The 17,355-nt window shown below is 37.2% G+C and overlaps 1 protein-coding gene across 3 annotated transcripts in view; it reads left to right on the top strand.

The window, feature by feature from the left end:
• The first annotated feature begins 1,153 nt into the window (after positions 1–1,153).
• secisbp2l (SECIS binding protein 2-like) overlaps positions 1,154–17,355 on the top strand; it is a 45,883-nt gene continuing 29,681 nt past the window's right edge. For 2 of the 3 annotated variants that reach the window (XM_049483454.1, XM_049483452.1), the window contains exons 1-3: positions 1,154–1,296; positions 8,551–8,723; positions 16,953–17,277. In XM_049483454.1, the coding sequence (XP_049339411.1) occupies positions 1,276–1,296; positions 8,551–8,723; positions 16,953–17,277 (519 nt within the window). In that variant the 5' untranslated portion in view covers positions 1,154–1,275. The remainder of the gene's footprint in view (positions 1,297–8,550; positions 8,724–16,952; positions 17,278–17,355) is intronic. The other variant, XM_049483453.1, reaches the window with a different exon arrangement.

The following is a 17,355-nucleotide window of genomic DNA, read 5'->3' as shown; positions in this document are numbered from 1 at the left end:
TGTTGTATAGAACACGGAGACGATTTTTAAAGTGTCACTTAAAAATGGAAAACTGTAAGAGGTTTACTGCAGTGACCGAGGCTTTAGTTCCACTGTAACCATGACAACAGTTCATCAACCAAAATAACTGTTCACTGTTCGAGAGCTAGTATTGCTAATTTATTGATTTGGTCACTAGATTTAGTGACTTTTGAGAACTAGTTTAAGGTATTATATCTGAATGTAATAAATTGGTGGCACTTCTGATTGATTATGTTTTTTGTGAGTTAAGGGGAGATTTTGGATTTATTATATAATTTTAAAGCAATAGACCATTAAGGGACTGCAAGACTATAGGGAAGTTCAATACTTAAAGAAACATTTAGCCCTTAGATAACATTGCAATTTGCTTTTTTTTCTGCAACACACTTATCTTCAAGGGACTGTCAACCAGTGTTGATTATGCAATGTTAAATAATACATGTTGTTTAAACCTTAAAAAATGTGATGCAACAAACAAACAAAAAAAAGGTTATTCAGTGTTATTTCCTATCAGGGTAATGTTTTATTTAATTTGCTGATCTGTTGAATAGTAATTACTGCTTAGGGACACAGATCAATATTGTGGTCAAAATTGACCAATTAACAGCATGAATTAATATGACCTACCCATCATTTAATGCAGTGTTTCTCAAGCCTGGTTCTGCTGCCCCTTGCCCTGCACACTTATCACTTTTTCTCAACACACCTATTTCAACCAAGTTTGGACACACCTTCTCATTCAGTGTTTTTCTTTATTTCTTTATTTACTTTCTACAATATTAAAGACATCAAAACCTCAATGAAATTACGTGAAAAAAGTTAGTCCTCCTAAATCCTCTGTTCTAAACCCTTATATGTTCCTTAAAAGTCTGGATGAGTGTATTAATTGATTGAATTGGCTATGGAACTGATATATACATAGTGATCTATACATTTATTTTAATAAATTTGCTTTATTATTTTATTTTGTCAGGTTGCTAACATTTTTTGTTGTGCTATTATTAAATACTAAGTGTTGGATTTTTTCAGTCCTTGTCTCACACAGTAAACATGTGATTGTTTATTGTTGATAAGGAGGACTTTTATTTTGACAGCACTGGGCTGGTTACCGTGGCCCCGGCGCTGCCGCGGTGCTCAGTGTATCTGTAGCCGCAGCAGGAGCAGTAGGCTGCGGGTTAAGCTGAGCGGAGGGCTCGGTAACGGCTGTGGCTGGAGGATGAAGGGGGGACCGGGATCGTGAGGGAACGGAAAGAGATGGAGTCTGGCGACGGGAAGGTGAGGAGGGATTATCGGGGAGATTAGCGGCTGAGTGAAGTACAGTAACCCGGTTATATAGTTATATTAACTGACGCTACAGCCGGACTACTGCTGCTAACGCGGCTAACGGCTACTGTATCACTACACGCACAGTGTCGCTAACCTGGGGTTAACTGACTTTATTTATTTATACACAGCGCAGCACAGCGTCTCTGTCCCTCAGCTTTATTATTAATGCGGATTTTAACCCGCAGGTATGACTGCCAAGTTCGGGTTATGAGGAGAAAAGCTGATATTTAACAGCTAATTTAACCTAGCTCTCAACAGCTAATGTTACACCCATAACCACAGAGCTGAGTGTAGAAGATTAAACCGCAGCCGATTACTGTAAACTAAGTTACATACACACACACATTCAGAAGCATTAATAACTAGTGGTTGGCGATATGGTATTAAAATGATATCAGGATATTTCCGGGTATTTTTGGTAATAACGATATTATTGCCATTATGACAAAACATTGATAAAAAATTTAATAATAATTTTAAGAATACAGTAATAACATAATGAATATTACATTTTATTTGCCGATTTTATTGTATACAATATGATATATGGCGAACCCCTAATTGCTATTTTCAGCTGATTGTAACAGTAAGTCAATAAATTTATCTCATGCTCTTCTTATTTTCCTGATGAGGGCCAGTTTCTTCGTAACGTTTGATAGTCTTTGTGACTGCACTTTAGGTTATTTTCAGTTCTTGATTATTAATTTTTTTTGATTGACTGACCTTGGTTTCTTAAAGTATTTTTTTTATGTTACTTAGATGAGTAATTTTCTCCAATAATATTTATTAGGGAAATGATAACAACATGAATTTTCGTTTTTCTACAAACAGCAAAAAAGTTATTCTTGGTGATATGACAAACATTTATCAAAAACATTGCTAAAAAATATATATCACAATAATTTCAAGTAAAAACTACTTCTACATAATGATATTAGTGATATATATATATATATATATATATATATATATATATATATATTTGCTGATATAATTACATATGATATGATCTGTTGAACTCAAAATTCATATTTTCACTATACTGTAACAGTAAGTCAAGGAACTTTCCTCTTGCTCTTTTTTCTGGTACATTTCCTGATGAGGGCCAGTTTCATCACAACATGTGATTGTGTCTGCGACTGCATTTAAGCATATTTTAAATTCTTTTTTTTTTTTCGATTGACTTTTTTAAAGTAATTATTTTCTTTACTTAGTTGAATCATTTTTTTTCCATAACACAGATTAGAACATTACTCCAAAAGGGTGATAACAGTAGATACATCAATAATCCCACAGTGTCGTGATACAGTTAATAATGCAATTCAATTGTCCAAAACTACAATAAAATAAATGTTACTGGACAGATGTAATCTGGCTTTAGTAGCTAGATATTTAATGGTAAATGAGAACAGTGTGATTATTTTTTTTTTTCTACAAACAGCAAAAAAGTTGTACCCTGATGGCTCAGTTGCCCCTTAAATAGTACCATGATATTTCAGGGTATTTTTTCCCAATAACGATATTATTGGCGATATAATATTATTCATAAAAATATATGATTTCAAGAATACAGTACTGCATCATAATGCATATTAAAATGTAACGATATGAAATGGCAAAACCTTTATTGAGATTTTCACCATATTGTAAAACCTCTTGCTCCTTCTTTTCTGGGGCAATCCTGATAAGGGCCTGTTTCATCACAATGTTTGATTGTCTTCGACTGCGCTTTAGGAAATCAGTTCTTAATTTTTTTTTTGATTGACTGACCTTCACTTCTTCATTTCATTTCTTTTCATTTTTTTCCGTATTTAGTTGAGTATTTTGTTTCCTATAACATGAATTAGAACATTACTCCAATAGGCGATAACTAGATAATTCTATCAATAATACAACAATGTAATGATACATGTAATAATGCACTAATTAATAATAATACTGGACAGATATTATCTGGCTCTAGTAGCTGGATATTTAATGGGAAATTGAGATATTTGAGATTTTTTTCCAGACTGTAACAGTAAGTCAATGAACTTTCCTCTTGTTTTTCCTTTCCTGGGGCGTTTCCTGATGAGGGCCAGTTCCATCATGTTGATAGGTCTGTGCGACTGCACATTAAGATATTATCAGTTCTTATTATGCATCTTTTTATTTACTGAACCTTTATTTCTTTAATACATTTAAAAAAAAAAAGTAACATTAAAGTGTGCTGTAACTTTTGTACATTTCTCATTTTTCATCATTTTATTTTCTCAAATATGTGGCATTTAACTGAACAGTAAGTGTTCTCTGTAGAGGATGTGACTTATTTAGGCGTATTGCATTAATTATGCATGATACTGGAGTTTGATCAGGGTGCCAAACAGTTTAAGACTTTATCTCTTTATGTTTATTTATCTGTCTTTTGTTTGTGTAAAATCTGTATCTCTGGGGTCTGTGTGTTCTTCAGTTGATCTGAAGCTGTTGATTGTGTTTAGGGGGGGTGGCGGGGGTTGTGTGAATGGGGTGCTGGGTCAGGTCAGGTGTGTGAAACTGGGGTGTGTATTGGAGCTCCTTTAGCAGAGCCGGTTGTTGTGAGTGGTGTGACGGAGGTGAAACTCGCAACCTGTGGCATTTCTGACATTTGCATTTTAGCTGCTGGTGCCGGTGCAGTCTTGGCGTGAAGTGCCGGCGCTGGTCCTGCTGCATTCACGACTGCATTCCTCTGATGTTTCTCTCTCTCTCTCTCTCTCTCTCTCTCTCCGTCCCGTAACACTGACCTCCTCCTTACATTTCCACACTGCCTTCTTGTAAACTGTCTACAGATGCTCTGATAGAAAATGTCTTATAATTATTGTGGCTGATTCTGATGAGCACTGATAGTGTGTTCAATGATAATTTTAATATTATATATAAATTTTTGGCTTTTTTAAATGATAGATTTATTTAAGTTCACTACAGTAGGCATTTTCAGGAAAAATGTATTCACTACAATCCCTTTGTATATATATCTATATATATATATATATATATATATATATATTAGGGGTGTCACGATTTCGATATTTAATCGAAATCGATTGAAATTATGTCATGGTCTCGAGCCTCAAAGTCAAAAAGAGGATTGACGATCCCTCCCACTAAGCTACACAAATGGTTCAGCGCACTGTAGCCGACGCCGCGGACATTGTGACTGCTGAAAGAGCAGCTCTTTCTCCAGAGAATGTGAACATTCTCATCTTCTTAAAGAAAAACTTGAAAATATAAAAATAACAGTTGTTTTGTCTAGCCTCAAATATGTTAATAGTTTTGGTACCTTAAGGAGCATCTTTCTCTCAGATAAAAACGTGTCATTCTCAGGAACCGAAAAAGTCTTATTTTTCATGTTTAACTGTTATAGTAGGATAGAGTTCAGTTTGTTAAGGCTCTAATTGTTCTATTATTTTGTACATGACTGTTCCTGTATTTTTTATCATTTATTTTATGTTGCACATTGCTGTTTTAATAGTGCACACTGCTGATACCCAAAAAAGTGCCTAATGTGGTGTATTACAGATCACTTGTATCACTTTGCATCACTTATATCAAGCCCACCTTTTGAAATAAGATATTGTAAATTTGATTAATCAAACCAATGACTGACCGTAGACTAATCTATAACTGGCATATGCCTCTCTGTTGTGAATATATATATATATATATATATATATATATATATATATATATATATATATATATATATATATATATATATATATATATATATATATACAGACTAGGAGTGGGCGATATATTTCATGGTATTTTCGCGATAACGATACTCTTGGCGATATGACGCACAATGTTTTATTATTACATACAGTATAACATGTGACACCCCTAACTGAGATATTAAAAATACAATAATTTTATCAGATTTGTAACAGAAATCAATGATCCAGAATGTCATGATACTAATAATAATGCACTTCAAATATCTCCATATATCCAGAATTAAAGTAAAATAAATGATACTGGACAGATATAAGTAATTACTTTCTTTATTAATTTTTGGCTTTTTTAAATGATAGATTTATTTAAGTTCACTACAGTAGGCATTTTCAGGAAAAATGTATTTTTCCTGAAAACTACACAACTGATGCTCTCAAACACATTAAGAGACAAGAAATTCATGCACGGTAATTAACTCTTGCCAAGGCACATCAGATCATATTCATTTAGAGCACTGAGTTTGTGTTTAAACAATATTGCAGCTTCTTAAATCAAGAATCAAGAATGACCTCACTAACGCTCGGTATTTATCTGTCTGTTAAAGACCTTCAGATGCGTTCAGCCTTTCCTGTTACCCCGCTGCCCTCGTTCCTCCCGACAACGAAGCCTTTATTTCCCACACAGAAACTCAACGAGTTCAGGAGAGAAAAGAGCTGAAAGCACAAAAGACTGCCTCTTTATTCCCCCCCCTCCTTCACCCCCCATCCTCCCATCCTCAGACACATCCAGCATCACCCCACTGCTCCTCACTTCTGTAACACCACCATCACTCACTCACTCACTCCCACCCCAGCTGCTTCTGCAGGAGTGATGTAAATCTCTGACCTCACCGTGTTCACCATGCTTTAGGAAACAGATTAATGATTCAGTTCAGTTGTTATTAATTAGGGAAACAGTACAGTAGTTGTTAGAAAACAATTCAGTCATACAGTTTATTACTTATTGGTTAGAAAATAATTCAGTCTATCAGTTCAGTACTTAATAATTAGATAACAGGTCAGTGATTCTGTTCAGTAGTTATAAATTGGAAAAAGAATTAGAAAAAAGTTAATTGATTCAGTTCAGTAGTTATAAATTAGGAAACAGTCAGTGATTCAGTTTAGTAGTTATAAATTAGGAAACAGCTCAGAAGTTATTCGTTAAAAATAATTCAGTTATTTAGTTTATTTATTGTTGGTTAGAAAATAATTCAGTGATTCGCTCAGTTTAAAGTCAAAAAGAGAGCTGTAATGAGGCTTTGTCTCTGAACACACACACACACACACACACACACACACAGGCGCATGCTCTCGTTCACACACACACACTCCTTGCTCTGATCTCACTCTCCTTGTGTAATTAACTTATCTGTGACTGTTGTTCTTTCCCTGTGCTGAGGCTAATCCTGAACACAGGACTATTTTAACACAGCTCTAAAGCTCAGAGCCTCAGTGGAAACACGCTGAGCTCATTTTCACCAGCAGATGTTTGCTTTAGAGTAAAAATAAAGATGCAAATATCTCTTGGTGGATTGAGTTTATTTGGCATAAAGAATGTCAAACTGCCTCTGATAATCTGTATGTAAATCTTCAGTCCCGGGAAAGTGATGAATTATGGGTATTCTGTGGCCTGTAATAAATATTGTTTGTAAACTGTATGTTAGAATACATTGTGGGATTGTTAGAGAGTGTGTGTGTGTGCGCGTGTGTGTGTGTGATTGACATTTTTGTTAGATGTGTTCTCTTCCTGCTGCAGCAGCTGGAACAAAACAAGCCTCGTTTCCTTACAGTACAGAATGGAACTGTATGTGTGTGTGTGTGTGTGTGTTTGTGTAAGAGAGAGGGAGAGATGTGGTCAGTGATGGGGTGATGGAGAGACTCGGCCCACCGGCCACTGCGAAACAATAGCCACTTGTGTCACACACGCACGCACGCACACACACACACACACACACACACACACAATCCATTCTCAGTGTTGCTGAAGAAACTCGTACTTGACCTTTTGACCTTTAGACACTTTCTGTCTCATCCTTCGTTCTCGTCCAATAGAGATTTGGGCCAAAACCTAATTTTACATTTCACACACACACACACACACACACACACAGTGGAAGTCTATGTGGGATGTTGTGGCATGTGCAGTGAGACAGAACATCTTTCTGTGTCTCTCGCCCACTTTAGGCCTGACCACAGCCACTCGGTTTTTCCCTTCTCTCTCTCTCTCTCTCTCTCTCTCTCTCTCTCTCTCTCTCTCTTTCACTTTCTCTCTTTCTCTCTTTTTGTGTCCTTTTCTAACTCAATTCTTTCTGGATCTTCTCTCTCTCTCATTCTCTCTCTCTTTCTTTCTCTCCTTTTGTGTCCTTTTCTAACTCATTTCTTTCTGGATCTTCTCTCTCTTTCACTTTCTCTCTTTTTCTCTTTTTGTGTCCTTTTCTAACTCAATTCTTTCTGGATCTTCTCTCTCTCTCATTCTCTCTCTCTTTCTTTCTCTCTTTTTGTGTCCTTTTCTAACTCATTTCTTTCTGGATCTTCTCTCTCTTTCTCTCTCTCTCTCTCTCTCTCTCTCTCTCTCTCTCTCTCTCTCTCTCTCTCTCACATTTGTTTTCTCTTCAATTCCACCCTCCTAATCAGACAGTGAGGTGAGAAAGTTGATCTCAACTGTGCAGGTATCTGTTGTACAATCATTTCCAGCTTGACTCCTCCCACTCTGGCGATATGTACACCTTCCTCATTGTAGAGGATCACACTGCGGGTTCAGGGAATTTAAAAGTCAATGCATAGGGGAAACAGTGATTGTAATGTTTTGCAGTTTTATGAAGGATGCTACTATAAGGTACATATATTTTAAATTAACGAGTTACTTTTTATTTAGGTCATTCCTTTGCCTAGTGACACTAGACTTTTCTTGCCCAAGAACTTTTATTGTGAAATGTATTTGCCCGGAGGCTCTAAAATGTGGAATTCCCTTGCCCAAGGCCTCTTGTCAGATTTGCTTTTTTTTTGTTCCTTTTTTTTTTCTAATAGTTTTTTTCCATTTTATCCTCAATTTAGCACAGCCAATTATCCAACTCCCTCATTAGGACTAGTAATGCCCCAACACACCAGGAGGATTAAGACTAACACATGCCTCCTCCGATACATCCACAACCTCTCTCAGGGCTTTGGCAACTAATAGCAAGCTGTCTGAACAGGTTTCGAACCGGCTGATCATAGTCCCAGCTGGACCAATCAGAGCCCCCTGTTAATTTACTTTACAAGCACACTTATTTTGGTATTACCTTTTGTCTTGAGACACCTGTTGTGATGTTCTTGTGCCCGAGCACTGTCTATTTAACTTGTTCAAGGGTTGTTACTGTTGAATTTTCTGAGCTGTTTCTTTAATACAGTTCAATTCTTCAATCTGTACCCTTAAATTGTTACCTGGCTAGACACACTGGATATGCTGACGTGTATCTGTGTGTTCTTGTTGCAGGATGTGAAGCTGTCTGCCGAGGTCGAGCCATTTATACCCCAGAAGAAAGGAGTGGACTCCAGTCTGCTGAGCATGAGTGTGTGTGGAGAGGGCAGTGGGGGGGCGGAGCCAACTCCAATCCCATCATACCTCATCACCTGCTACCCTTTTGTACAGGAGAACCAACACAACAGGTAAACAAACACAACAATTCACACATTACTGCCATATTTTTAAAGTAAAGAATTATAAAATCGCTTTATACCAAAATATTTTATACTTGTGGTATTCGTAAATTATCACAGTATCTCCAAATAAAGACGTTTTTTTCAAAATTGTGATGTGTCTGGTGTGCCAGATTTCTGCGAAAACAGTAGATACACTACACAACTTTTAAAATAGGAGCAGGCTATAAACAGACTGGACTTTAACAGCACTTTAACTACACCACTGCCGATCTTTATAGAGCAGATGAATTCGTTTCCAGGTTATGGACAGAGACAGAGAGAGAGAGAGCTCAGTCAGAAACTTCACTCCTTCATTTCTTTGGTTTTACTATGGGTGAATGAGCTACTGAGCTCTGAGTTTCCCCTTCTGAAGTCTCCATTGCTCCACCAGCCACTTGTGTTCAGTAAAGCTGAGCCGGATCCTCTATTAGAGGCTGTACGTGTGACGTAAGTATGTAAAGACGCGTGACGTGGTCAGAAGAACCCAGTTTTTAGAATTAATATATTAGTCTCAGAACACTGCTGCCAATAAACACAATATTTTGTCCCTTCTCCACTCAGAAATGCTTCTGCTTTTAGTTTAGAAACTAAATTTATGCGGTTTATGCAAATCCCAACCACAAGTAATACCAAATACTGTGGGAATGTTTTGAGACAGTATGGTGGTATAAAATGTGGATATTGCCCAACACTTTCACTCACCCCAGATATAATCATTCAGTCAAGGCATTGTATGAGGTTCTTTTTATAAGTGCTAATAAATTGTATTATACTACTCCTTTTATTACTGTTGATATGCAAGCAGCCATCTTGGATTCTAATCTAGGGGTTGTTGAGGCTCTCCCAATGTTCTGAGTAGAAATTCCCACCTGTAGGAGCGTTCCAGTTGAATTTTCCTGTTGGGAACTATGAAAATCTGACTTCTGGCATCAATCTCTTTTCTGTGGTGTTTATCCTGTTATTCACCTTGACTAGCTAGGTTAGATAAGCCGAGCTGGCTGGCTACAAGTTCAAACACAACATAAGTGCCATGTTTCCCTTGTAATGGGGAAGCTGGGGGCAGCGCCTAAGTAAACAAAACTGTAATTCTTAAAAAAAAAAAAAAAAAAAAAACATTTTCTTTTAAATGCTTTCCAGTCAAACATGCACTGGATGTTACTCTACACAGATTTCTCTTTTGAAAACTGTTTATTTTGGTGAGAAAAGCACTTCTGTTTGTTTACAGTAAGCTTAGATTTCAAATATTTTGTCTGAAGGGTGAGTTTTCAATGAAGTTTTTCCAGCACTAAGGCTGGATGCAGCAGCATTAGCATTAGTCGCTAACTGCAGCGCAGCAGCCTGAGTGTTCTGGTAGTCCAGGGCACTATCAGCTAGCGATTTGTCAAATGTAGCTTGTTTTAACACGGAAAACGTGCAGACTGCAATCTGATATACTCTGCTGTTAGCAGCTAATGCTAATGCTGCTGCACCCAGCCTTAGTGCTGGAGAAAGTTCACACACAAAAAAAACGTACACTTATAAAGCTGTACTTCAGAGAAGGAGTGGCTTTACTGTTCCTTAATACCTGACTGGTAGAATTCATACATAAGGAGCACTGAATTATAAGGTGCACTCTAGATTTTTGGGAAATTAAATGATTATAAGTGCACCTTATAATCTGAAAAATATGGTAATCAAAACATTCAGTCAGTCAGCTGCAACTTTTTTTTAACTGTTTGCTACTCAGGAAATGTGTAGCTGTGCTAGCTACAGCTAAGCTAAAGCTAGCTTAGCAGGTGAGCAAAAAAATTAACACCACAGAAAAACTTTCTGTATATCGAGCAGCAGTCACTTAATCTGAGTGTGTTCTGTGGTTAACAGAATGTTATCATGCTAGCTAAGTATGCTCTTCTTTCTTGTCAGCAGCTAAACATTTGTTTAGTAGACAGATTGATTAGCATTTAGCTTTGTATGTGTTCACTTTTACTCTGTAAATAAAATATTTATTCAGTTTAAAGCTGATGTCTGTAAGTTTTGGGATTTAGGGTCCTCTCTGGTGAGAGTGGGTAATTGCACGAGCATGCGGAAGAATCATTTTAAACTGGGCAAGTGTGATGCGGCCTCCTTTCAGAGCGGATAAATCTGATTCCAGGTTATGTTCAGTCAGAAAGAGAGAGAGGTATAGAGTGCGTTCAGTCAGAAACTTCACTCCTTTGTTTCTTTGGTTTTACTTTGAGTGAATGAGCTACTGAGCTCTGAGTTTCCTCTTCTGAAGTCTCCATTGCTCCACCAGCTGCTCGCCTTCAGTAAAACTGAGCCGGGTCCTCTTATAGAGGCTGTACGTGTGATGTAAGTATGTAAAGACGCGTGTCATGGTCAGAAGAACCCAGGGATGGTCGTCTCAGAACACTGCTACCATTAAACACAATATTTTATCCATATTCTTCTCCACTCAGAAATGCTTCTGCTTTCAGTTTAGAAACAAAATATTACAGACTGACACTTTTAAGTTTTTCAGTTACAAATTACCCAGAATTCAGCCCAGTTTATGCAAATCCCAATTATTGGTAATACCCAATACTGTGGGAATGTTTTGAGATGGTATGGTGGTATGAAAAATGTGGATATTGCCCAACACTTTCACTCACCCCAGATATAATCATTCAGCCAAGGCATTGTATGAGGTTCTTTTTGTTTGGAACAGAAGACTAAAAGAAGACAAAAGACTTACAGTGTTAACCAAGACTAGGCATGTCTCCTGACCCATCTTTCAGAACATGTCCAGACCTTCATTATTTTACTGCTGACTGATGGATGTGGTTTAGAACACAGTATGACTTATTTTAGTCTTTAAATACAAAAATAAACTTCTCTGAAGAGCCAAACGGTGGAGCAGCCAGTACTAAATTTACCACAGTACTGAATGTTGGATTACTTTAGTTTGAAAGCAGAATAGCATTAACAACATGGCACTATTTAGCAGATTATAGTACAGTTTTATATTTATATTACAATAAAATCTATATTTACTGTTTTACTGAAGCACTCAGTAAGTTTTTGATCATGGATTACAATGCTCTAGAGCAGGGGTATTTAATTAGAATTCAGTTCGGTCCAGTTAGAGAAACTTTCACCAGGCTGAGGTTCGGACCGTCGCTATTTTTAACTTGTGTTATGATTCAGTATTATATACTGTTTACTGAAGAAGCCTCTAGTAGTTCTGTCAGTGTTTTAATAATGTCCTCAACAACTGAAAGACTTTTACAAATTACACATACTATTATATTTCAACAATATGTATTGTTTAAATAGACCTGTCACAATAATTACATTATCAACATATCATAAAATCAATTGAAACACCCTGAACTTATCGAGTCTATTAATGTGAATCTCTATGTTCACTTTGTTTCAAAATGCTATATTTATTCAATTTAATTTTATTTATATTAGATTTGCGTCTGCCTGTCATGATAATAATTACATGAATGATAAATTGTACAATATATGGAGAATTGTTTGCTGAACTTGGCCAAAATATCAGCTTTTTAAAAAAAACTGTAGTTTTATTTTATTTAATATTATTACTGTATCAGACTTTATTATGTTGTGGGTAAAACTGATGGGGAAGTTGCCAATGCTTTTTGTCCCCTGGGGGTTGCCGTAGTTTTGAGGTAGGGTTGTTTTGGGAGTAGAGAGAGCGCGTCTGCGAGTGAGGGAATTTTTTTTCTTGTTGAGGAGTTTCTGATCAGGTGGAGTAAAGTGGAATATTTTGGACTCTTGTCTCGGTTGTTTCTCTTTAATTCCTCCAAGTAACACCGCAAGGTCTGCTGTCAGTATGTTTTATAACTGAAGTATTTTAATGTTTTTTCTGGTGCGGACCATCTGTATTAGCTTTTCTCGCTTTATTCTCCCACGTCTCACCGCCTGCTTCTCCTGTGTGGCTCCGCCCTCTCGCATCTGCACAGATCTGATTGGTAGAGGAGAGCGTTTGGTGATCTTACAGCACACGTGATTGGTCTGTAAGTTTACTGCGCTGTAAAGCGCATAAACCATGAAGACAATAAACGTTCCTTCTCAGTAGTTTATCAGTTTGGGTCCGGATCCGGACCGCTGTCCGCCTATTAGTGGCCTCTGCTCTAGAGAGTCCTATTCTACTGGCAGTACTAGACAAGCAATGAGTGTAAAGCGTAAAATAGCTGAATGCATTCATTTCAAAGGGTGTCCTTAAACATTTGGACATAGTGTGCTTGTTAGATTACAGTTAATGCTTTGGATTGTGAGTCTGCACTGGCATGTTGAGTAAGTGTGTCTGTTTGAGTGGGAGATTGTCTTCACCACGTCCGGCCTTTTTCCTTCCTGTTCATTTTGAATAGCAGGAAGGGTTCACAGTAGAGATTCTGTGAGTGCATGTGAGAGATTTTCCCAGTCAGTGTACTGGTCACCAGATAGTTTATACTACACTAAAGATGCTGTGAAACCACATGTTCAGTGTGAATGGGCTTTTTAAAATTAAATAAAAAATGTAGTGAAACCCATTTTAATCAGTGTGTGTTTACCAGTGTAATATGCGTTCTGAAGTCCCATCATCACATCATTATTGTCTATTATAAGCAAAATAAACATGTCACTGACTGAAAGTGAACTTTTGGAAGAATGCACCCAAGTAATCTTATAATATCTTCAGAATCATGCTGATGCAGTCCTCACCTGTAATATGTAGAGTAGTGTATCTGTCATTGCTACTTTTGTGTTTAAAAACACTTGTGAGAACTACAGAATGCTCTGTGACCTGAGTCATATTTGTGTCATTTCCCTTTCAGGAATGATTCTATATCTCTTTGCTTGTCCAAAAGTGCATGTGTAAAGCGTGTCTCTTACGATTAGATTTGGGCTCGATATTGACATAAATAACGTATCAGATATTTGACAGGATCGATCCGGATTCCAGTTTCACAGCTTACACCTGCAGCTAGTGCTGGGCGATATGGGAAAATCATATATTACGATATGAAATTTTTTAATATCACGATAACGATATATATCACGATATACCACATTTAAGGATGTTTTCAGTTATTCTTTGAAAAATGTGATAAAAATAATATCATTGCTTACTTTTCTCCAACTTTATTTCAAAGTGACATTAAACCAAACTTTCACAAATAAAAGTTCACTTTCAGTCAGTGACATGTTTATTTTGCTTATGATAGACAATAATGATGTGATGATGTGACTTCAGAATACATATTACACTGGTAAAAACACACTGATAAAAATGGGTTTCACTGCATTTTTTATTTGATTTTAAAGCTCAAATTTTTATGCAAAATTTTCCCATTTGTAATACCTTTTTAGTGCAGCAATATATCTGTATCAAATGAAAACAGATGAGGTAGATGCAGCAACTAATTTTTTCAAAAGAACAATGCGTTTTCATTGTTCAGCTCTCATGAGTTTAATAACGTAAAGCATGACTTAAACCGGCGTGTCCGTGCATGTCCATCAAATAACGTCAAATAGCGCCATGTCGCAAAACCACATTTATGAAGTTTTTTTTTTGCAAAGATTACTTTATTATCACTTATATAAAAATGAGTTTATGCAAAGTGACCACGCCAATACATTTCATCATAGCCTACTTTATATATTTGCATCTCCATTCCCAGTCATTTAATGAAAATGAAGCCACAATCTTCCGCCATGTTGGCGATTCTGAAACCTGAGTCTGCGCAGTAGAGACCAGAGGAGGGAGAAAGACTGTGGAGAGACAGCCTACTCATTTAAATAACCCCGCCCCTGAGGGCTGCCTCGAGGTCACAGGCTGCTGAGCGGAGCGGAGCTGACGCTCTGTTATTGGTATATTAGAAAAAAAACGAGATTGAAATTTGTCTGTTTTGCCATTGAAACCTATGGGGATGGGTGGGGTTACACAGCTTTCTGCAACCGAACAGCAGGGGGCGCCCGACCTGTGGTGGCTTCAGTTTTGAGAGACGATGCTCTGTCCAGCTATACACAGTCTATGGATTGAATAATTGATGAAATTACTGTAGAAACGATAGGGACGATAGAAGGTAAGTAGCACGATAGACACTTTTCTATCGTCCCCACGATATTTATCTTCATATCGCACAGCACTACCTGCAGCAACTCCAGCTTCACAGTGATCAAATGTTTTTTAGCTGTTGGTTCGCCTAAAACGTTGTCTGTTGAAGAGCAGCACAGCAGTAGTACTTGTAATGCTGAGGGCTGGGAGTACAGCTGTATCATTAGTTTTCTAGTTTACTTAAGCGACTGCGTTATGAATTCATGTGAAAGTTCATCTGCAAGCTAGCCTTTTTTCCTTTAGGTGAGACAAGCATGGGTTCGTTCTTTAAAAACCTGGCTCATGCTTTCAGAAGCTGGCTAATTTATATTACCAGCCACAGTTATTTTTTAGATTTTTGAGGCATTCACAGTCAAAGTACATTCTCATAGAAATACATTGCTTTGGAAGGCACTTAAATGCAGCCTGCAGTGCTAGTGTAATAGTAATTATATTTAAACTAATGATGTTAAATAAGTTGAAAATAAAATGTTTTTAATGCTAAAAAAATAAATCTTGTATTGACATGTGTATTGTTGTTATTGGCACTTTCATATGGGGTTCGGTCAAAACTGAAAAATTACATACTTAATTTAGACCTAATTACATTAACGGCCTTAATAATATATGATAATCGTGATCTTGTCTATTGTGTTTAAATTTTATTTTTGTTCACTAGGGTTGTGCTGATGGACAATATCATTCATTTATGACCCAACATCTCGATGGATAATAACCATCGCGATGCCACGCCCACTTTTTTGTTTTTCCAGAAACATGCACATATTTTTGTTACTCGCCCCTTAAAAAATGTACAAAAGAAAATAAATTATGTAATTTTTATTATCATAAGAAAAATAAACCCAAAATGTTGACAAAAATATAATCTAACAAATTTCAAAACATAGTAACAAAAAACGTTAAAATGGTATTGATAAAACATAATATAATATAACAGCTGGATCAAACAGTTTAGCATCATTCGTAAGGAAAGCATGCACGGCATTGCGATTAATAAATAAGGTCCTATCTAGTGAAGTAAAATACGTGGTATTAAAAGGTATTAAATTCACATATTTATTGATTTTTAATCAAGAGAAATCAGGCAAAATGCGCTGCGCTCTCTCTCTCTCTCTCTCTCTCTCTTTTTCTCTTTCTTCCGCAGCGCGAAGCTGAATTCAGCGCGAGGCTAAAAATAATTTAAAAACTCAGTTCAGTAAAATAAATGAAGATGAGTGCGGACCTGTAAAGTTAATCAAATATTGTCAAATATAAAGGATAGGTTGAGGTTTTGGGGAGCTGTTTCAATTATTTGAAACTGAAACTAACTGAAACTGATATTATTCTGCGCACTATTAGATAGCCTTTGATTGTGTTTTAAATTAGTTTTTATTTTATATTATTTATTTATTATTCATTTTAAATATTTTTAGTAATTTATTGATCAACCCCCCCCAACCCACCCCCCAACGATATAATCGTCCATCGCGAAGTTTCACTGTAAACATCGTCATCTGCCAATTAAGGAGACATCACCCAACCCTATTGTTCACATATATAGCCGTGAAAAGTATTGTAGCTGATCCTGCTTCAAGAACTAACCAATTCTTTACACACAGTGTGAACTGCAGTAGGTTATGAAATACGCTTGTCACTATCAAACTATAAATCTTTAAAAGTGTCTGGTTGCTTTTTGCTTTTATGCTATTCTGATATTATTATTTCAGTGGCATTTAGTGGTTTTAACAATGTCCAAAATATCGTGTATCGCAGTAATTTCAGGGACGATATATCGTCCACAAAAAAAGCTTTTTGTGACATTACTCTACCACGCCAGTAGATGAAAACGCACACTTAACAGCATGACTAAACCACACACAAACCAACAAAAAATGCGAAAGAATGTGTTCAAAGGGACCATGAAAATTGTATCCACATGACATGTACACATATATACAGAAATCTGTACAAGGATAAATGTTACTGTAAGTTGTTGGATTTCCATGTGTTGATTTATTTTAATCATTCTTTTTGATTCCCTCCCCTTCTCTCTCTCTCTCTCTCTCTCTCTCTCTCTCTCTCTCTCTCTCTCTCTATCTCTCTATCTCTCACTCTGTGTCTCTCTCTCTCAGTAGGCAGTTGCCGGTGTATAACGGAGATTTGCGCTGGCAGCAGCCCGGTGCTTCCCCCAGTGGTCCGTACCTAGCGTACCCCATCCTGTCTTCCCCCCAGCCCCCTGTTTCAAATGACTACACTTACTATCAGATCATGCCCGCGCCCTGCCCCCCTGTCATGGGCTTTTATCAGCCTTTTCCCAGCCCTTACACGGGACCCCTGCAGCCTGGCGTGGTCAACCCTGTATCAGATGGCTGCGAGAGGCCGCCGCCACAGGCCCAGCCGTTTGGTATGGCTGCTCAGAGAGGGAGGACTGTGGGGAGGGCCCCCATCCTACCCAAGGTACAAACACACACAAACACATACACACACACACACACTCATCAGGTTATACAGTCCTGTGAATCCAGTTTTAAAGGT

This window comes from Astyanax mexicanus, chromosome 9, assembly GCF_023375975.1.
Source record: "Astyanax mexicanus isolate ESR-SI-001 chromosome 9, AstMex3_surface, whole genome shotgun sequence".
Lineage (NCBI taxonomy): Eukaryota > Metazoa > Chordata > Actinopteri > Characiformes > Acestrorhamphidae > Astyanax > Astyanax mexicanus.
Note: the sequence above shows the minus strand (reverse complement) of the source record. Positions and strands in the feature narration are given on the sequence as shown.